This window comes from Pygocentrus nattereri, chromosome 1 (genome assembly GCF_015220715.1).
Source record: "Pygocentrus nattereri isolate fPygNat1 chromosome 1, fPygNat1.pri, whole genome shotgun sequence".
Classification (NCBI taxonomy): domain Eukaryota; kingdom Metazoa; phylum Chordata; class Actinopteri; order Characiformes; family Serrasalmidae; genus Pygocentrus; species Pygocentrus nattereri.
Genome location: NC_051211.1, coordinates 11,065,584 through 11,088,979, shown reverse-complemented (window position 1 = coordinate 11,088,979; position 23,396 = coordinate 11,065,584). Strand labels below are relative to the sequence as shown.

General features: G+C 41.1%; 1 protein-coding gene across 1 annotated transcript; it reads right to left on the bottom strand.

Moving 5' to 3' along the window:
* Window positions 1–155: 155 nt before the first annotated feature.
* Window positions 156–23,162, bottom strand: LOC108429643 (peter pan homolog). The gene is made up of 14 exons (XM_037542998.1): window positions 22,958–23,162; window positions 21,454–21,624; window positions 21,269–21,370; window positions 18,992–19,042; window positions 18,617–18,787; window positions 17,810–17,886; window positions 17,517–17,624; window positions 15,972–16,095; window positions 15,739–15,817; window positions 14,971–15,100; window positions 14,634–14,800; window positions 13,869–14,288; window positions 9,345–9,399; window positions 156–1,832 (listed from the first exon to the last, which is right to left on the bottom strand). Exons 1-14 carry the CDS (start codon window positions 22,970–22,972, stop codon window positions 935–937), a joined length of 2,568 nt encoding a protein of 855 aa, XP_037398895.1. The 5' UTR covers window positions 22,973–23,162; the 3' UTR covers window positions 156–934.
* Window positions 23,163–23,396: the final 234 nt, after the last annotated feature.

Below are 23,396 nucleotides of genomic sequence, written 5' to 3'. Positions count from 1 at the left end.
ATAAAAATGAATTCTGTTTTCAAACATAAAACCACATAAACATCAGAAATTGACCTCAGTGACAAAAGAAATGTGTAGGATATAAATCTGTTCATGAATTAGTTTAAAAAGTGGTAAATAATTGACAGATTAACAATGACACAAACACAACAAAATTAGGTGTAAAATAGGAGATCCTGCTTCAGTTTTTACTCACCAGAGACTAAAATGACATTAAATACAGTCATTAATTAACTAATATGAAAGTTTAACAGAAATATAGATAGAAATGGCACTTAAAAATAGAAAATGACAGTTACATGTTATTTACACAGTATTACATATTTTTTCCATAATCTTGCTGAAGCTAGGAGGTAGGAGCATTCCATGGTACAGTTGTATGCTGAAGTTTGGGCGACCCTGGTCCGGTTACAGGTTTTGTTGATTTTCTAAGTGGAACTTAGTTAATACATCCTCTACAGGGACACACTTCAGCACATTTTAATACACAATCACTGTTTATATGCTGAGATTAAGGTATTGAGGGCAACACATAAATGGCCCGTGCAAAGGTTAGGGCATTTTTATTTTTGTCCATTATGTTAAATTCAGCAATTAAACAGAAATTGTGCACTAAAATTGTTAAGAAAATATTATGTTTAATTTATTCCCTATAGAGTAAGATGGAAAATCAGCGTGATGTCATTCACAAGTCAGTGATGTCACTGCCTTTGATGTTTCCAGCTTATAAGGAGGACAAGCATCTTTAAAACACACACTGTTTTGTATATAAACAGTATTAACATTTCACAATGTACTATTCCCTCCCCAGTCCATGCAGTCCGTATAGAAACTATGCTGCAAATAGCTGATTTTTTTTCATACGACTGTGAATCTAAGCTGAAGAATGGTAGCTGTACTGTTAGGCTTGTAGAACAGAAAATATGTAGGGAACCTATTTATTGGAGCTCCTTCCACAGCAAAATGTCCTGATACTATCAAACACGGCCATATAGAGGATGGGGTGAACGCACATGTTAACACCTGCCAGTCCCTTTGACACTTGGTATGCGTTCTGCACCGCACAGTCATTTTTTCTATTCTCCTTCAGCTGAAAGTGCCATATTTGCAGAATGTGGTAGGGCACAAAAGATATGAAATAGATTATGCAGACCGAAGCCACAATCAGAGCCACTTTTTTCTTCTCCAGTGTGGTGATGTTGGCATTTTTTAAAACTGCCCATATCACACAAAAATAGGACATGAATGTGACCACAAATGGAACAAGGCAGCCAACGACAGCCATAAAGACCCTGTAGCCGCGCTTGTAACTCTTTGCTTTGCTTGAGAATGACCTGCACCGTTCTTTTTCGATGGTTGCAAACTTGAGGATCGGACTTGAGAGGACGGCCACAGTGACCCAGACCAGCACGCTGACGATCTTGGCGTGTTTGGGACGCACGTGTTTGCGTGTGAAAAAGGGGTGGACGATGGCCAGGTACCTGTTGACACTGATGCACATGATGAAATAGATGCTGACGTAAAGGTTGCAGGCGAAAAGGAAACGTTCAATTTTGCAGACAGGTTCAGTGAATTTCCACTTTCTGTCATTTAAATAGGTGATGATGAGAAGAGGGAAGGTCAGGACATAGAGGATGTCGCTGATGGCCAGGTTGCAGGAGAACACCACTCCAGTGTGCCAGTTTCTCCTCTCCCTCGTCGCCAGCATCCACAGGGCGAATATGTTCCCCAATAGAGCCACACACAGCTCCACGCTATACATGAAAGGTAACAGCTGCTTTTGGGCTATAAAGCCACAGGAGGAGTTGTTCCCCGTCATTGCTCTGCGCCTCCTGCACAACAAAAGAGAATTACTTTTTTTTGACCAGTATTTTAAAACATGTTGTATGTGGGGAGAACATCACTGACACACATGGTGGAGATTGGGAAAATACCCCCACCTCCATATCTCTGTAAGAGACTGGAACAGCAAGTTTGTTTTTATAGCACAAAAACGAAATCTTGTAAAGAGGCATCTTGATTCCACTTATATAAAGATACGATTTGAATAAGCCAGGACAAATGAGAATAATAAACAAACATTTAAACTTTGAAAATGTAAAAAAAAAACTACAAAGTCTTCAAAACGATCATTTTACAGGAGAATTCAAAAACAATTTGGCTCTGGGAGGAATTCTTATCCCAAAGGTCAAACTTTACATTTCACTTTAAAATAAAAATATATTTAAAAATACATTTATTTTTCTTTCTAAACCTCACAAACTAAAATAAATAATATAATCAGATGACAAAAACTTAGGTCAGCTAACCCCTAAAGTTTCAGAGGGAATAAATCAGAGGAACGCAGTGATCTAAATGACAGTGCAGAATTAATTAGACCACAGCCATTCAAAAATGATGAGATTAGATTTGGCCCCTTCATTCACTCAGAACAAAAAAGTCTAGGGTGGCTTCTTCCACCAAGTTACCTTCCCTCTGTATTCTATTCTATGATACAGAATAGTGATATGATATAGAAGTATTCTATTGTATGATATATGAGTTTCCCACCCTGATCCCAGAGTATTGCTGCCACACTTCTCAAGATTTATTATGTTTGCTAATTAGCTGATTAGTTTAATCAACTGGGTTAGAAAAGAATCAATATTAAAACATGCAAAGTGCGCAGCAGGACCCCGGTTGGGACCTACAATACTATAATATGAAGAAGCGCATCCTTTACAATTCCCTGCTTATAAGGATAGACTGGCATACATTCAAAAAGATTACTAAAATAGTTAAGAAATAATTCATCACAGTTTTTGACTAAGACTTTTTGAATTTAATGTTATCAACTTACCACGCAATGAAAATAATATTTGTTGGTTACATACAGTACTGTGTACAAGTTAGAAATCAAGCTGCATTCATTTAATACTCAGTCAAAACAGCCATGAGGTATAGTTTTTTCAGTGTCAGGGAAAAAAGAGAAAACATACTTAACACAAAATCACACAAAAGCCTCAACAACTCAAAATATATTTTTTGTTTTATATAGTTTTTAGTCCTGTCCATGGATCACCACCTTATCGTGGTGGAGAGGTCTGTGTGCTTGAAGGACCCTAGGAGCTATGTTGTCTGGAGCAAAAGCTCCTGGTAGGGTCTCCCATGGCAAACTGGTCCTAGGTGAGAGGCCAGACAAAGTGTGATCCATAACCACCCCTATGAGGACAACAAAGCAGGACTTGTGTACCCTGCCCGGATCAGGGTTACCGGGGCCCCACCCTGGAGCCAGGCCTGGGGGAGGGGCTCGCCAGCGAGCGTCTGGTGGCCGGGCATTCACTCATGGTGCCCGGCCGGGCCCAGCCCGAAGGAGCTACATGAGTCCCCCCTCCCATCGACCCACCACCGATGGGAGGGGCAGTAGTAGGGGTGCGGTGCATTGTGGATCGGGCAGTGTCCGAAGGCGTGGGCCTTGGCGTTCTGATCCTCGGTTGCTGAAAATGGCTTTTGGAACTTGGAACGTTACCTCACTGCCAGGGAAGGAGCCTGAGTTGGTGCGCGAGGTTGAGAGATACCGGCTAGATATAGTTGGGCTCACCTCAACACACAGCTTGGGCTCTGGGTCCAATCTCCTTGAGAGGGGCTGGACTTTTTTCTTTTCTGTAGTTGCCCATGGTGAGAGGCGGCGGGCAGGTGTGGGCTTTCTCATAGCCCCTCGACTCGGTGCCTGTATGTTGGGGTTTTCCCCGGTGGACGAGAGGGTAGCTTCCCTACGCCTTCGGGTTGGGGAACGGGTCCTGACTGTTGTCTGTGCTTATGCACCAAACAGCAGTTCAGAATACCCAGCCTTCATAGAGTCCTTGGAAGGGGTGCTTGAAAGTGCTCCTCCTGGAGACTCGATTGTCCTACTGGGGGACTTCAACGGTCACGTGGGCAATGACAGTAAACCTGGAGGGGTGTGATTGGGAGGAATGGCCTCTCTGATCTGAACCCGAGTGGTGTTCAGTTTTTGGACTTCTGTGCAAACCACAGTTTGTCCATAACGAACACCATGTTTGAACACAAGGATGTCCATAAGTGCACATGGCACCAGGACACCCTAGGCCGCAGTTCAATGATTGACTTTGTTGTCGTGTCAGCGGACTTGCGGCCATGTGTACTGGACACTCGGGTAAAGAGAGGAGCTGAGCTGTCAACTGATCACCACTTGGTGGTGAGTTGGATCAGGTGGTGGGGGAAGATGCCAGTCAGACCAGGCAAACCCAAACGTATAGTGAGGGTTTGCTGGGAACGTCTGGCAGAAGAACCTGTCAGATTGATCTTCGACTCACACCTCCGTCAGAACTTCGACCAGATATCGGGGGAGGTGGGGGACATTGACTCAGAATGGGCCATGTTCCGCTCCTCCATTGTTGAAGCGGCTGACTGTAGCTGTGGTCGCAAGGTAGTTGGTGCCTGTCGGGGCGGTAATCCTCGAACCCGGTGGTGGACACCCCAGGTGAGAGATGCCGTCAAGCTGAAGAAGGAGTCCTACCGGACATGGTTGGCCTGTAGGACACCAGAGGCAGCTGGCAGGTATCGACAGGCCAAGCGATCTGCGGCTTCAGTCGTTGCCAAGGCAAAAACCCGGGTGTGGGAAGAGTTCGGTGAGGCCTTGGAAAGTGACTTTAAGTTGGCACCGAAAAGATTCTGGCAAACCGTCAGGCGACTCAGAAGGGGAAAGCAGTGTGCCACTAGCACTGTATATAGTGGAGATGGTGTGCTGCTGACTTCGACTGAAGACGTCATTGGGCGGTGGAAGGAATACTTTGAGGACCTTCTCAATCCCACCAACACGTTCTCCAGTGAGGAGGCAGAGTCTGGGGACACGGGAATAGGCTTGTCCATTACTGAGGCCGAAGTCGCTAAGGTAGTTAAAAAGCTCCTTGGCGGCAGAGCTGCAGGGGTGGATGAGATCCGTCCCGAGTTCCTCAAGGCTCTGGATGTTGTGGGGCGGGAGTACGGGGTACATGGCTCTTTGCTACAAGCCATTCAGGCCCTGTACAAACAAAGCAGGAGTTTGGTTCGCATGGCCGGCAGTAAGTCAGACTTTTTCCCAGTGAGAGTTGGATTCCGTCAGGGCTGCCCTTTGTCACCAATTCTATTCATAATTTTTATGGATAGAATTTCTAGGCGCAGTCAGGGGATGGAGGGTGTCCGGTTTGGTGACCTCAGGGTCACATCTCTACTGTTTGCAGATGATGTGGTCCTATTGGGGACATCAGGCCGTGAACTTCAGCTTTCACTGGATCGGTTTGCAGCCGAGTGTGAAGCGGCCGGGATGAGGATCAGTACCTCCAAATCCGAGGCCATGGTTATCACGCGGGAAAGGGTGGAGAGCCCTCTCTGGGTCGGGGATGAGCTCTTGCCTCAAGTGGAGGAGTTTAAGTATCTCGGGGTCTTGTTCACGAGTGATGGTACAAGGGAGCAGGAGATTGACAGGCGGATTGGTGCTGGGTCAGCAGTGATGCGGGCTCTTTACCGGTCTGTTGTGGTAAAGAAAGAGCTGAGCCATAAGGCAAGGCTCTCGATTTACTGGTCGATCTACGTTCCCACCCTCACCTATGGTCATGAGCTTTGGGTAATGACCGAAAGAACGAGATCGCGAATACAAGCGGCCGAAATGAGTTTCCTCCGCAGGGTGGCTGGACTCTCCCTTAGAGATAGGGTGAGAAGTTCGGTCATCCGGGAGGGACTCGGAGTAGAGCCGCTGCTTCTTCACGTCGAGAGGAGCCAGTTGAGGTGGTTCGGGCATCTTGTTAGGATGCCTCCTGGACACCTCCCTTGGGAGGTGTCACAGGCAAGTCCACCGGGGAGGAGACCCCGGGGAAGACCCAGGACACGCTGGCGTGACTATATCGCCCAGCTGGCCTGGGAGCGCCTCGGAATCCCTCCCAGGGAGCTAGTGGAAGTGGCTGGGGAAAGGGAGGTCTGGGCTTCATTGCTCAGGATGCTGCCCCCGCGACCCGAACCCCGGAGAAGCGGAAGATGATGGATGGATGGATGGATGGATGGATAGTTTTTAGTGTCCACTCTACCTTTATTACAGCTTCCATTCTTTTCAGAGACTTGCTTTTAGTTTGGAGGTGTGATATTTTTTCCCACCTCCAAAGTTCAGTCTTTGGTTGCAAGTCAGTCAGAAGTTGGTTACTTATCTTGTTGTCTTGAGATAACACTGACATAACAAAAGTTGTTATGCTGAGATAGAGATAGAGACAAAGTTGCTATCTTGAGATAATGAGTTGTTTTGTTATTTCAAGATAAAAGTGTTATCTTGAAATAACGAGTTACTTGTCTGTTATCTCAAGATAACAAAATTGTTGTCTTGAAATAACAAGTTCCTTGAAAATGACCAGTACATTATAGCAACAGCTTGTGGCCTCTCCGGACTTCATAAATAAAGGAACAGACAATAACAAACTATTAATGGAAGTAGATGGGCTGTTTTTTTTTTAACTGAAGGCTTTTAAGAAGTCAGGGTTGCAAGGGTTCTATTAATTCCAGCAAATAAAACTGTTAAAAACCACCACAATGTGTGAAAACTGCCCAAAAAGTACACGTCAAACCCGGCCTACTGTCATTTAAACCATAATACTAAATGACACAGCATTTTATTAACATTAATAATAAGCTTTTGGACACATTACCAGATGAAGTCTTGGAGAATTTGCAGGTAAGCATTTGAGTTGTCACTAGCAGGCACTGCTGGTCTTTTAAAAAAAATTTTTTATCATTGTTATGAAGAACTTAGAGTTATTTGTCATTTTTGCAATCTCTGTGAAACATCAGAGAAACATCTTTACAAAGAAAGTGTATATTTATAACTATAATAATTTCATATAAATTTAAACAAAATAACTTTAATAAAAATTCTATAAAAATAATCGTTTTTTATGCAACTTATAGGATCTTTCAGCCCATGCAATTATTACTTAATTATTAATGATATGCAAGCTTAACTATATCTTTTACACATCTTTGAAGTTTACCTGTTGAGAGGAGGCAGCCAAAGCGACCAAAAGGTATGTCAATCGGTGTTGATAAATGTATGTGAGGAGACATCAGGCCTATTTTATCATAATTTGTATACTTTAAAAGAAATATCCACATTTTGTTCACCCACCAAAGCACTTTTCCCCACCCAATTTGGTGGGAAACTGCCCAATCTGGCAACACCGCAGGGTGTACCAGCAAGGTATGGATATGTAAGGCCTACTGGATCATAGCCAACCTTCTTAAATGTGGTCCCAAGACGAAAAATGACCATCAAGCTCAAAGTACAACAGTTTCAAGATGCACCATTCATTACTGTCTAAATGGCAATGAGCTCCATGGTTGAGTCTCCTTCTGGGAGAGAAGCACAGAAAAGCCACAGTCCTTCTGGGAAAACGTCCAGATGAAACAGGAGGAAACCAAGCTTTTAAAGAAAGGAACGCCTTTAAATGTGCAAGGCATGATGTACTCCAAACTACAATGGATATGAATAGACTCTCAAACTGGGCATTAGCAGCTAGCCATATGCTCAAATATGCAACCTCACTGGCCCAAACTTTACACCTTTCTAAAAGTTGACTAGCATAGCTTACAAAATGTTTACATGGCTGTGAGTTCTAGCTCTGTGTAAATCTGTGGGGAAAAAAAAAAAAAAAAAACCTTTCTTGTGTCGTAGGTAGAGATGGGTGATCCAGGTCCAACAAGTAAAAACCCCTGACCAGGATTTTGTTCCAACTGCTTGACTTCTCTAATTTGCTCAAACCAGCAGCAAAGGTGTTCAGGCAGTTGGAACAAAATCCTGGTTAGGGTTTTTTTTTACTTTTTTGGACCTGGATTACCCACCTCTACACATATGTGCTATTTCATTTAATTGTTTGGGTTCTGTTTACCACTAGAAGCTGCCCGGTCTGTAACAGTGGAAACTGATAAGCTAATAGCAGCTGTGAGCTACATTTAAACTTCTCTCTGCTTGGAAAACACTTTGAGGTAAGGTATATTTCTACTCTGTTGCTGTTTTACTGAGTCATTCAGTAAAGATTTGAGCTTAAATCCCGTCCTGCTGATGTTGTAGCTGACAGAAAGTCCAAAACTTTCTGTGAATGTTGCTGCAATTGGTCTGCTAGCTGGCATTAGCCATTAGCTTATGGTAGTCCTCAACATTTAAACAATGAAATGTGACCAGCAGCTCATTCAGAGACCGCCGTTGTAGCTGGAAGGCTGATGAAACTTCCGATTTCTTGAGTTTGAATTTATTTTCGTCAGTACTAAAGCTTGTCAGAGATGTGAGCAGTGGCAAAGCCGCACTGCTGCTCTAACCAACAGAATTCAATTAAACCCTAAAAGGAAGTTGAAACTAAACGTCAGCTAAAATAGAACTGAGTATGAAGCAGATTTTCGCCCTCACAGAATACACTTTCCTAGCTAATAGGCTGACCACAGTGCTTAATATAATGACAAATAATACAACACAAATCACATTACAGAGCAGAACATACTGCAATGGACATTTTACTAAAGCCCATGGAACTGAGTTAATGGAACTAGTTATCACTCACGGCAAGTTTTGAATGCCATTAATCTCTGCTAATATATATATATGTTACAGATATATGACGTCCATTAAAGTCAGCATTTATACACTCACCGGCCACTTTATTAGGTACATTAGCATTTCACTGTCTTGGTTGCATTTTAATGAGGCAAATACAACTGAAGCACAAAAAAAGAGGTCAAGCAATGTGAAAATCAGTGGCGGACAGTAACTAAGTAAATGTACCTCATTACGGTACTTAAGTAGTTTTTCGTGTATCTGTACTTTACTGAGGTTTTTCCATTTTGAGTGATTTTTTATTTTCATTCCACTACATTTCAAAATCAAACATCTTACTTGTTACTCTACATTTTGCAAAATCTGTTGTTCCTTTTGACTTTTGTGTGCATAAAAATTTTACGTCAAAATGAAAGAAGTGCAAAGCAAGAACTCCAATCAGGGCACAGTGGTCACTTTGTTTTGAGCTTGAGGTGATACCGACCCAGTGTAAGCACACGGTTCAACATCAAGTTTGGGAGTGCCTATTCCTACATAAATGGTGGAGGAAACTCCCAACTCCCAATGCTTTTCATTTAGGCATATACTCTGCATGTCACCTATGGTGCCAAAATGCATGGCACCCTGAACAGGTCGCCAGTTCATCATAGAGCAGACAGATATATACATCCACACACACAGTTACACCTTGAGGTCTGACTGCATGTCTTTGCACTGTGGGAGGAAACCCACGTAGACACAGGAAGAACATGCAAACTCCACAAAAAATGACTGTGGTCACCTAGCCAGAGAACTGAAACCAGGCCCTTCTTGCATTGAGGTGACAGCGCTATCACCTGCACCACCCAGAATGTAGTACAGGAAAGGTATTTTAAAAAAGAAAATGAGCTACACTTTGTTCACAGTGTTTTACCACATTATAATCTTGCCAAGACAAAACCAGAAGGCCATGAGAACTTCAGTAGGACCATTCAATGGCATAGATGTATGCTAAAGTTTGGGCACCCCTGGTCAAATTACATGTCTTTTTGATTTTCTAAGTGTAAATAAGTTCATACGTCCTCTACAGAGAACACACCTCTGCACATTTTAATACACAATCACTGTTTATTTGCTGAATTTAAAATATTTGGGTGAAAAAACCAAATGGGGCCTATGCAAAAGTTACGGCCCATTTTATATTTCGGTCAATTTTGCAGACAGGTTCTACCATGCCAAGTTCCACCTTCTGACATTTCTGGGCTTTGAGTAGTAGATGATGAGCAGGGGGAATGTTAGAACGTAGAGGATGTCGCCGATGGCCAAGTTGCAGGAGAACACCACTCCTCTCCCTCGTCACCAGCACCCACAGAGCGAATATGTTCCCAAATAAAGCCACACACAGCCACACGCTAAACATAAAAGTTAACAGCTATTCTCGTGATTCCACTTCATTTAAATAGGCCGTGACAAATGACACTTAAAAAGAGAATTTAAAATGGTAAAATGTAAAATTGTTTGAATAATGGCAATTTTACAGGAGAAGGCAAAAACCTAATTAGTCCAAGCAATTTTGGAGCATTTCTACAGGTCCGTTCAAAAATGGAGATGCATTGTTTTTCTCATTGGACAGCAACATTATATGAATTACACGTCTGTGTCTCAGCGCACTGCCTTTTATGGAGTTTAATCTACTGGCAATCATTCAATCTCTACAGTTCCAGACACGAATGAGACATTTCAAACCACAATGAGACGGTGCGTGGTGGTGGCGTATGATGTGCGGTGTGCTTTCCCCAAAGTACATGATGTACGCTGTGGCTTTATATTATCATTTCACCTGCTTTTTATGAAGGCCAAGTAGTGACTTAATAGTGGAAATAACATGACAGAGACCCCATAAACCACAGGGGGGGGGGGGGGTGTCACTCTAAAAGGTTTTTGTAAAACCAAATCACAAGAACAGCAGCAAGTAAGCATCATAAATGACTCATACTACTGTAATGCAAAATTATATGGTAGTTTCATACTGTATATATAAGGCACAGTGGTGCTGCAAAAAATGCAATTATCTGTTTTTTGTGCATCTTATTTCCATGACTTGCAGAAATTGCACAAACACGATATATTCAAGTTATTAATCTTTTTCTTTCTTTTTTCTTAAATGCACTGTAAGGGATAAAATAAAAAAGAAAATCAAATTTGTTCACCCACTAAAGCACTTCTTTTATCCCAACAAAAATCCACCTCATTTGGTGGGAAACTGCCCAACCTGTTAACACTGCACAGTGTACCAACAAGGTAGGGGTATCTAAGGCCTGCTGGGTCACAGCCAACATTCTTAGGTGTGGTCCAAAAAGATCTTTTGGAGTGAAATGAACAGCCTAGTATCATGGTAATAGCAATAATGATTGAGACTACCTTCCATACTGGTCATGGATCTTCCAGCCAGATAATGATCTAAATCATACCTCAAAAAACACCCAGGAATGGACCAGGGTTGCTGCTGTTTTTAGGAAATGCTCTTCCAGGAGTTACATACAAGAAAGCCGTTACTCATTAAAACCTCAAAATAACAGACAACTTCCAACATACTGAAAACAAACCCCATCTCAACCAACCACCATCTGATCACACGTTCAACTAAAATATCCGTGGACGTCCACCAGGCGTTAAGGCACAATGTCCATGTGTGAGGCTGTAGCTGTATTCCAAACTGTAAGAAATATTAATGGACGCTCAAACTGGGCATAAGCAGTTAGGAATAATATAAACTATGCAACCTCAATGGCCCAAACTTTACACCTTTCCAAAAGTTCATTAACATTTCCAAGAGATTTGAATCATTTTCAAACATTTGTCCAACTTCCCATCACTGGAAAACTAGCCTACACTTTCCAGAACATGCGAGAACCCTGTGGATGGGAAGAAAACACTGGACCATTTGCCATGAACTGGCATCCTGTCCTGACCTAAATCCCACTGCAGAAAGAGATGAAAGCTGGGAGAAGGCACCCCTCATGTTTGCTCAAGAACAGCGAGACAAACCACCAGTAGGGATGCAGAGAAATCTCATCCAGAGCTACAGAAATTGCAGTTACTGTCACAATATTCTTCTCACGCCGTTTTAAATGTTTTATTATTTAAAATATTGTTGCTGTGCAAAGAAAAACAAGCATTTCCAAAATATTAAATTTACAGGAGAGGGCAAATACTAAAAAGTTACTTTTCAATGTAAGTTTTGAAATGTATGTAATGTGTCGAAATGTATATATTAAAAAAAATCTGAAAAAAATGGAGATACATGGTTTTCATTGGATAGCAATAATATAGAAAACAGGAAAAATATTAAAACAATATTAAAACAAGAAAAAGTGAAAAACTACTATATGAAATAAAGAAAGGTGGATATCAAATACTGTGCTCACTTTAACCTTAGTTCAGATGCAATTTAATTCTTTTAAAAAGTGGAAGGATATAAACGGAATACCACAAGACATTAATATTCATATACAGTGTTAGAAATGAAGGTTCTGTGCAGGTACATTTTTCGTTCAAGGTAATGTAATGTAAATGCTCCCTCAAAAAGCACAGCAGTTGTTTTAAGCTCCAGTTGTGCACCTTAAATAAGTTCTCAGGTACATATTTGTACCTTTTTAAAACCAAACGTTTTAAAATAAAAAAAACCTGGAGAGGAGACGGGGTGTGGGGTGTCAATACAACTTAGGAAATATAATTTAAATGGATTACAGTACAATGATTTTTATTTCAGCATTTCAAACACCAAGTTAATTTAAACAGGAATATTTCTGCTCTAGTTGTACTGAAAAACAGTTCAGTGTTCTTGAAGTACTGGTGATATCCATACGATCAGAAAGGCAATTTTTGTAATAAACATTAATCGCAGGAACTGTAAATAGATTATATCTGTACGGAACTGCGACTGCACTGCTTAAAGCTCAGGCACCATACGAAATTAAGTGGAAGCTGTGGTCTGACAAAACCAACAAACTCCATAGTAACAATATTTACAGAACGTGTTTTGCATAAGCCAATTTAATGAGCCTTTAACTGTGTAATAAAAAGAAGCGTGTTCTCTGTGGAGGATGTGTTCACATATCCTCACTTAGAAAATCAATGTCATTTGACCAGAGGTCCCCAAACATTTGCATGCTTTTTTTTTTTTAAATCTTAGGTTTTTTTTTTTTTTTTTTTTTAAAAAGACTGAATATAACAAAGTAGCCAATTTTCCCCTTTATCCTGGATTGCTTAATGTGGCAACAAATAAACAACAAAGTAAAATTAAGGATATAAATTATAGTAAATTGAGTTTAGTAAAATTAGTCTGCCCTGAAAAACTAAACACTCACAGGAAACTGCCAAACTCAGATCAATCACAATAGACAAAAAAAACCAAAAAAAAAAAACCCCAAAAGGTCTAGCCAACATTTAATATCTGAGATGTTAAACATCTCGTCTGGTGTTCCAGGAGTCTCTGAACACTTCCCAATGCACTACATTTTCCTAGATTTGAAGCATATAAACTGGTGAGTGGGATGCTGATTAGTGTCTAGAAACTAAGTGCATTTTCCTGAACACAACCTGCAGAATTAACTAGAAAGTACCAATTATTGCAGTTCAAGTAATTTGTTTGTAAAGACAAAGTATACTCACTAGCGGTATCGTTAGCTGACCTGAAGACAAACTAGTTTCTTCTGTGATTCACCCGACTCGCATGCTTTCCTGTATGACAGATACAGGACAGTTCTTGCACTTAAGGTTAGTAGTGGCTTTCACTTCCTCTGCTTCTTGACTTCCACCATTTTCTGCTTGTCTCACCTTCTGTATGCATGCATGTATGTATATATGAAAGAAAGAAAGCGAGAAAGAGAAAAAGATAGATGAGAGAAAGAGAGAGAGAAAGAAAGAAAAAGAGAAAGAGAAAAAAAGAGAGAAAGAAAGAAAAAGAGAAAGAAAGAGAAAAAGAGAGAAAGAAAGAGAAAAAGAGAGAGAAAGAGAGAGAGAAAGAAAGAGAGAGAGAGAAAGCTTAAAGTTCACCCATAACTACACAGCTGATACAGAGAAACAGCGGTTTGACAGAACCAATTATTTATTGTCATAAATGCGACGCAACACAAGGCATAAAGTACATCTTTTGCCAGAAAGCAGTCTTTCCGCTGCCTCTCCGAAAAAGAGGATGTTACATACTTTACACTTTTAAACTTTGAGTCATTTGGCAACATCTCCAACATGGGGATTTATTCTGCAGTGCCTTTCATATGGTGTAAAATGCAGATTCCTGGCTCTTTTCAGCAGCTCATTCAGCTCCTCGCTTTCTTTTGTTTGAAGTCCTTTTTTGCTTTGCCTCCTCTCGGTCCCGCTTTAAACCCAGAACCAGTTTTCGATCTCTGTCCTTTCAGCTTCGAACTGGGGCCTTTCTTTGGCCCATTTTTATTCCCACCAAATCCATCCCTTTTGTTTTCTCCAAACTTCTTTCCCCATTTGCTCTTTCCAAACTTGCTGCCAGTACCTGCCGTCTTTCTAGCCCCGAATCCTTTGCCTCCTACGCCAAATTTCTTCCCTCCAAACTTTTTGCCAGCAGAGGCTTTACCACCGAAAGCTGGCTTACCAGCAGGCCGGGGGCTTTGTTTCTCATCAGAGGCTTTTGAAGAGGACGTTTTCCTCTTTTTGAAGGGTCTGGGTGACTTGCCTGGTCCATGTTTCCTCTTTGCAGTGGGGAACATGTCTGCAAGAGAAACAAACAAACAAACAAAAAAAAAAAAGGTCAAGTCTTGAGGTTGTGGCTGCAGATCTAAATGTACACCGTATATATGTATGTGTATACAGATAGAGAGATAGATAGAGAGAGGAATATATAAGGAATAAACTTTTTTTTATAATTATTTTGGAATTGGTTAGATTTGGGTTGTGCCACTTCACAAGAGCAAAAGGTGCTTATAGTAGAGCTGGACGCTGATGAGGACTTGTCTTCTACACCCGTACACCTGCACCAACAAAGAGTGCTTGCTCCGAGAGAATTTGGTTCCTGGTCAGATCTATTTGATGACCTGTGCTGTACATGAATTAATACCTTCATCTGGTTCCTGGCCGACGGCCTGCCTGTAGTATTCCGCCTCGTCCTCCGACTCTTCAGCCGCAGCCTGGTCCTCCTGCATCCCAGGATCCTCCACTTCACTATCATCAGACCCTGCTCCCTCCTGCTGCCGTTTCTTCTTCATCCCTTCCAGACTCTTTTTCCTGTAATCAGATAGTTTTAATACTATGTAAAATCTAAGCCTGTGGTTTGTAGATACCTGTGTTTCTATCATGCAGTTGGATTTTACTTAAGAACAGTCAAAATGTAGGACAACATTCTTAATAAACAGGCCTTCATGTTTTAGTTTGGAGTGCCATAGTAGTATATTTACTTGTTTTCATCCCGTTTCTGCTTCTTTAGGGATATATTTTGCTCCTGCTTCTGTTTACGTTCTGCTTTCTCCTTCAGACGAGCCTCTTTCCTCTTCAGGATCTCCATAAGCTCCTCTTCCGTCTTTGTATCTATGCAGAATATTGTGTTTTACTTGCAAATGTAATGCAATATAAACAAGTTTCCAAAGCTTTTACCAGAGCATTTACCACTACAGTATGTTCTGTACACCAATGTATATACATTAAATTGACCATATTACCATATATACATTAAATTTAGTTTGAAAAGGCCTACAACTGTCTTGGTCCTTTTCTCTGATGTTCTGTTATGACATCTGTATGGATTTAGTGCAAAAGTGTCATAATAAACATATGTAATACTGTTTTCCCACCTCTTCATCACAAACAGAATGTTTGTTACTGAGTCTTTAGGGTGAAATATGTAAAAGACCTCAAAAAGCAGAGGATGCTGAAACAAATTATGCAACTACAATATAAACAGGTGGGATTAAACTGCAGTTTATGTATAAGCAGATTCACTGGTTTACGGGACAAACACTTTCCCCCTGTTAGTATCCATATATAGACTCGAGTGCCAGAGTGAACAGTATGCTCTAAAACCTCTGTAATGTTTACATACTACATCTGACTACCACAATATGGGCCCTTTAACAGTCCCATTTCTCGTCTTCTGAACATCTATATCAAAGCCCCTCTAAACCAGTTGTAGCAGATTTATTGTTCACTGACTGTAGTGGGGAACTTACGAATGGAATGATAAAGCACGTTCCCGTCTCCCATGCCCTCCGTGATCTTCACCAGCTGCAGGGTCATTCTAGGGCCAATCTACAACAAAGTTGCAGCGTCAACTTTTTTTTTTTTAAACCACACACAGAATCATGTATTTAAGCGTTGGAGTTCATAACAGAGGAAAACATGTGCACTCTATTGTATTTCCTTTAATCCCAATAGAAGCAGGGGACCCTCTCCCCTCCCTCACCTCCGTTAGTCGGACAGCACTCTGCTGTGACCTCATGTTGCCACGGCCCGAGTAAACCTGAGGCAGTTCTGTGATGTTGTGATCCCCGTCTTGTTCAGCTTCACTCTCGGATAGGTTCACCCCTCTTGGAGCGAGAGCACAAGAGGAAACATTTGTAAATTAGAACCTTCAAAGCCATCAAGAGACAGCTTGCAGATAAGATTGCAATAGATGCATCAGAGCGTTTACTTCGAAAGATCACTGAGCACTCAGGCAAGCTTATTACGTCATCATTTGCATCAAACGTACAAGTGTCAAATGGTGAAATTTCATATTTCAGCAAGATTTCCCAGCTAACCTGATGCCAAAAAGCTAGACCACCTCACCACAATTCTTTGACATCATTCAATTTTTAAGATTCAGAATTATTCCCAAGAACACCCTGAACATAAATCTGACTGAAGGACCTGCTCACACAGTAATGGCACCAAACTCTGTATTAGGCTGGCTTGACATGGCGAAGCTTGCATGCAAGAAGTTGACCGCAAACTAAATTTCATTATGTTGCATAATGTAGAGCCCCTCACAACTCCTGAAATCAGCTGCAACCATCTCAACTTCATGACATGATCTCTCTTCACATCTAATTACAGTGGATTAATGAACAAAACAAGATGGACAGTTGAAAAGGAGTTCCCCCTGATCGACTTTATGTAAGGTTTTTAGCAGCCTGTCACAAATATCACAACCACCCAACCAAAGTTATGAGAAAAATGCAATCATACTATATCACAACAAGCATAATGTGAGCGAGTATAAGCATTTACAACAGGCATGTCAAACTGGTTTCTGAACTCACCAGCTAATGGTAACAGCTGTTTAAAAGGCTGCTTGTGCCTCCATTTATTCATCATTAAACTGCTGATACTGCAATCCATGTGGACAGATTATACATATTCTCCTCTTGACTCACCCTAATTTTACACAAGCTTAACATTCCTTTGGGAATCCAGCAGAACAAAATATCAGAGTGGAAAGTGCGGTCTGCAATGCTTCCAGGGCAGGTTAAGTGAGATAACACCACCAGAATGGCTACTTAAAGTACAGAACCATACACAGACATACAGACCTACAAAAAAGCAACAACAGCTGGAAAAAAAAAATGATAAAATGCTGCAAATAAGCAAATGTAAGTTACACATCACAGAGGACTACAGCAAGAACATTCTAAAAAAGTTAATTCAGCTAACTAGTGGTGTAATCGAATGTGCTGCGTGTGACTTCAGTTGTTTCAGTTACTTCGTAGAAACTAAGTTGCATGCAAGTTTCACTGTGTGAAGCCAGCTGGAGTTTTATTCACTTTAAAATAGCCAGAGAATTTTATCTTGGGCATATAGTAATGGACATATTAGAATTAATTAGATATTTATTGATTGTAATATTCCAAAGTCATGTTGGTTATCATTTTTGCATAAATTGACATCTTTAGATGCGGTAAGTGGCACTGTAATTGGGTAGTCTTGACCAGCTGAGAAATCTAGCCTCTGTGTCCTCTGGGTGACTTACTGTAATAGCAGATCGCTGATATCTTCCAGCTTGTTCATGTTGGGGAGTTTCTCCTGCATGAGTTTCTTCACTCCTCGGCTCATGCCTACAGGGACCACCTTCAGGCTGCTGCGAGGGTCAGAAGAGAGGACAAAGGGTTGAGTGGAGCAGTACGAATCCCACATAGCCATAAACAATGTTGCAGGGTACATCAGTGCGTTTACTTTGAAAACAATCACTGAAGAATCTTGTTTCAAGTTTCATCATGTGCACCTGGTACTGCTGCCACCACACAGAGGGAGGACGTTACTTACTAATGACGGAAGTCTATTTCTTTGGACTCCGGGTCATAAGTGAGCAGCACACACCTCTTAATGTTGTTGAGGTTGACCTTAAAACAAAAGGAGGAAAGAATAAGTTTAAGAACACATGAACAAACTCATCTAATTGTAAATGGCTCACTGTAACAATAGTGACAGAACATCAGAGAACAAGTCAAGTCATAGAAGACTCTCAGGAGACTATACGTTCATCATCCGTCTACTGTTTTACATCCACCACAGTTTAAATGTTTGCAATCACTGATCAAAAGTATGGAATCACCGTTTTCAACTCCATAAACCAATTCTGATACATGTTCTATTTCAAACTATTTACTATTAGAAAGCAGTAAATATGAATATTTAGATGATCAATAGAGCGATACATACATATTTATTCTAATATTTTTCCAATACTGCCTTAAAAGTTGAATTTGACTGAAAAGCCCATCTCCATCACATTAATCTTACCTTTATACTACACCTGAATAAGCTGTTGCACTTTGACAAGAAATCGACAGTTATAACAACTATGTAGTAGCCCAAATAGTAAGTAGCATTTAATGTTAATAACTGACATTACAATTTATTATTAGTACTTATTATTCTTGCTGCTTCTTTTTTGGGGTTGGGGAATAAATTCATGTTTAGGTGTCAATAACATTAACATTGTATAAGCCATTATTAAATTATTAAAATGAAAAGTGATTCCACACTTATAAATGGTAACATTTCTGCTGGTTGCAAATCCATAACCTGGACATTGCTGAATGAATGAATGAATGAATGAACGAACAATACCGTATGCACGTTGATGGAGGGGAACATGTTCTGGAACATGGTGGCCATTAGTTTGATATGCATGCCATCTAGGCCAAAATTATTCAGCACCAGCAGCGGATGATGACTGAACTGCTGCTCGTGCATCCTGTGCCTCTTCAACGATGAAACGACATCTTTGATGAGAGAATACTGAAAAAGAAATATGTATTTTTTACTAGTAGCAGAAAGAGCTGTTCGCTATGAAGATGAAGCTGCAGACACATCAGTGCGTTTACTTTGAACAATCACTTCACAATCAACATATTACAGTGTCATCATTTGTATCTGCATGACTTCACATTCGCCAGATCTAAACCCACGTGTGCCGAAAAGGGAAAGAGTACGTCACCATACCTTAGTAACGTGGAAAAAAAGGGTGGGCCCTTTGGGAAGTCGTGCCAGTCTCTGTGAGAGAAAAATCACAAAGTGAGTAATTTCTATAAAGACACGCTTCCAAAGGATGCATCAGAAACTAGAGTTAAAACAATAAGCACTACAACTCAATGGATTAAATGCCTTTATGCATTCAGACGAATATTAATTCTGCATTCAAGAACAAACATCATGAGTTATGTCTCGCCATCCACTCTTTTAGAAAACACCTACCAACCTAAGCACTCCCTGGACACATTTTGAGGAGGGAGGGGGAGGGGGAGAGAGAGAGAGAGAGAGAGAGAGAGAGAGAGAGAGAGAGAGAGAGAGAGAGAGAGAGAGAGAGAGAGAGAGAGAGAGAGAGAGAGAGAGAGAGAGAGAGAGAGAGAGAGAGAGAGAGAATATTATTAAAACAGACTTTTCGGGTAGCAGACCACCCTTAAAATGGCCGGGATGCTGTCATGGTAAAACAGGTGTATGCAGCACAGTCTTACTGCTTGGTTGAGAGTATCCAACCACTCAGAAATGTCCAGCCAATGGTTGGTTCAATGGTCAGAAACCAAGCATTAATGAGGAGTCTAGGGCAGACCCTTTAAATCTAGACCCTGAATCCAGTTTCCAGTCCAATGTTTTGTACTAACTGGTAGCTAACTGAACCATTGCTCCAACTCAGTGGTTTTCAACCTGGATCCCCCCCCCCCCTGCAAAACGTCATTGTAGCGCACGCAACATCCAAATAAGTCATTTAGAAAAATATGACCTATTACTGTTATTATTCTAAGTGCAAAAGAAAAACATAAAAAGTGCCCACATTTTTAGGTGAACCTGCGATTAGTCTGACCAAATGCATGACTGGTCGACTGACACAGCCAGCTAATCAATTTGAAATGATTCTTTTTGAATGTATGAAATTTGTCCATCATCAACAAACTGCTATAAACATAAGAGTGTAGGACTTTATGGCAATTTTGATGGCGTTTTTCACTTGCTTGTATTTGATACGATCAGGCTGATAAAATCTTGTATGCCAAGAAAGCTTTTGTGGTTGGTTGCATGAGCTGCAAAAGTCTGCTCCAACTCTGCTCCAACTGAATAGTTATCTAATGCCACAGACTGGAGTCGAGGTTCAAGGTCCAGATTTGATGGTCTCCATGCTACTGAATAGGTACTAAAAACATACAAGGAAAGAGAACAAGTAGCGTCTTATACAGACATTTTGGCCACCAAGAAAGCATGTGCGAAATGGCACTTTGTAAATAAATAAATAAATAAATAAAAAAACACACCCACTGAAAACAGCCCTACAAATAATATCCAAAAATAATAGAATTTTACAAACAAAAGAATTATACAAAAAATAAGCAATTAACAGTATTGAAAGCCAGAAACAGTGATTTATGATCACTGTTCATGTCTACTATCAACAACCTCTCTACTACAGGTTTTATACAAATATGATGATTGTGAAAACACCACATCCCACAGAACAGAAAGAAAAACCTCATCACAGCAGCACCATCTGCAGACTCAGTTTATAAAATGCAGTTTAAACTGCTTTTTTTTTTAAATTAAGTGACACTTTTTAATCCCACAAATGAGGAAATTTCACCTCTGCATTTAACCCATCTATGAAATGAAACACCACATACACTCTAGTGTGACTGACACACACACACACACTAAGGGGCAGTGAGCGGTGGGCAGCCCTATCCATGGTGTCCGGGGAGCAATTGGCGGTTAGGTTTCTTGCCCAAGGACACCTCATGTCATGGACTGTCAGTGCTGGGGATCGAACAGGCAACCTTCCGGTCACAAGGCCAGTTCCCTAACCTCCAGCCCACGACTGCCCCTCAATAAATCAATCAATAAATAAATAGAATGAATAAACACTAAGAAACAAAGATGTTCTACTAAATTAACTGCCTTGGATGATCAGCCATTCTCTGTTGTCAAGGTTCCTGAATTCTGTAGTTACATACTGTAAAAGGTGTACAGAGTTGATTAGTTTATTTACTGAGAGCTCAGTTTACCATTAATACTGTTAAAAAAAAAAAAAAAAAAAAAACCCACAGACTTTCAGTTTTTAAATCCACTGTCCTCTGAATTTCAATTTTGGCCAAGAACTTTAATTTCAGTGCAGATGTGGGTTTCCAAGTGGCATGTAAGCCTTTAGAGGTTTACATCACCTAGAAATAACCTACAGATTAAATACAAGTGATCACAGTTCAGCCCTTTCTAAAAACCTCTGACCTTACTTACCAAATTAACGTTGGTTTCAGTTTTGGTGAATATAAGAAAGTGTGTGACACCCAGTGGTCCCGCTGCAGTCACAAAATCTTTTAAGACATTTTTCTTTCGAACCTACAAGACAAAGAGAGACACTCAGACACTCAGAACCAACACAGTTGATATAAATAAGCCTAAAGCACTGGTTCAGTTAATACCTTTAAAGCTCTTGCTGTGTAGGGCTCCATGACGCGCCGCATGTCTGTAACCAGCTGGTCGACGTTTTTACCAACCAGGCCGCGGTGAAAGACGAAGGAGTGCGGCACAGTACCATACTCCTCCTCGGCCACGGAGGCAGAGGTCACACGTGCTGCCTTCTGGTTCTTAGTCTGAGAGACGCACAAAAAAGCATTAATTTCCACAAAAGCACATGGGATGCGGGTCTTGTATAAAGAAATCCATTCACTCGATTTTACATTCTCCTCCAAGTAACAGGAGCCAGAGGTCTCTCTAGACTATGCTAATCATTTAGGCGCTCGCCAGAGTGATAACGTGCAGTAAAATGCACATCTATGGATCCATAATAAGGTAACCATAGCTAATATAACCGCACAGATGCACTACCTTTTCCTTAAAAAGGGAATTTTCTACATTTTTTTTTGCAGAATTCTGCTCCAATGATGTAAACAGAGTCATACAGAATGGTCTGAAGTGAAATGGCTTGTTGTACAGAAAGTTAGACTCTAATTTCTTTACAGTGGTGGTGACAGAAACCAGGAGTCACCCTTTTTTTCAACACTGACTTTGTTTTTTACTATACCAAATCACAAGTGAACCTGTGTCAGTTTTTAAACATAATGGTCAAATTAAACAGTTCAAAATCTGTATGTATGTATAAACAAACAAACAAACAAACTGTGGAAGAATCTGGTCCTACAAGGCCCTGCATGTGCCTCTCCACCATGAAAGGATTTAAAAGATGTTTCAGGCCCAAACAAAACTTGTGAAGCAATGTCTCAGGCATCATGCAACCTATTCATAACCTTGTTGTGTAATAATTTTCTCTGATGGGGCTTTTAGAGGCATTAAGATCCGGTTTCCCTGCTGAAAAAGAGTCATAGAAACCATCAAAACCACCTGTTGGCTCCTGACGGTGTCCAGTAGTCAGAAATGTAAACACATCACGGTGTAAATGATTCGTACAAAAAGGTGTTCTGAACTGATTCCAGATGCATTTGATGGCCTCCTAGATGGGATCTAAAAGGTGTCCTACAGGAAACTAGTGGCCTCTGATGGTAACGATCAAGCTAACTCGCGTTAGAAAGCAAAAGCAACAGGTTTTAATCCTAAAGCCCTTTTTAAACAGGGTCCCTTCACCAACACTGTGAACAATTCGGACCCGACACGTTTCTCTAGAACGAAGCATTTCACACCAAACCAGCCCGAACAACTTCACCATCTAAACACGTGGAACTCTTAATGTGGAAAAATCGGTGGAGTTGCCCTTTAAAACGGTCAGCCACTCTTAACCCAAGTACTCAAAGTAAACGGCAGTGAGTAAGTAGTGGGCTGTTAGCTGATCACATTACTTTTCAAGCAGGTTAAACATTAATACTTTTAATCCTTTATCGCCTTAAATTACCAACACGACGCGTTTGGCGGCGATGTGTCTATCCTGAGCTAACGTGCTAGCGTTTAGCTTACACGCTTTTCGGCCCTTACCTTGGTTTTCCCCATATTTTAGATGAACAGATCAAGCCGTGGCTATTTAAGAGAAGAGATGTGAGTAAAGACTCGCTCGAAATCTGCTCAGGTCACTTATTTTCGCTGGTAACCTCCATCTCCACCTCCACTAGCAGCCCGCACGGCTCAGCGACGCGCACACGTGGGATCTCCGACTGAAAACCGAGCAGAGAAGAAGCGCGGCGCTGTTTTTATCGCCACCTACAGGACGGGAGGACTCTGCTGTGAGCCTTCACTGAGGGGGGGTTTACAAACACACACGGCACAGTAAGCACACGAGCAACACGGATCCCCGCTGGTGACAACCTGTATACGTCAAAATAATGCGTGGCCACCACTTATTAAGGCGTGGGAATGAGACGATCAAGTCGTGGCCATGACTTAGTAAGGCGTGGGAACGAGATCACGGCTTAGTAAG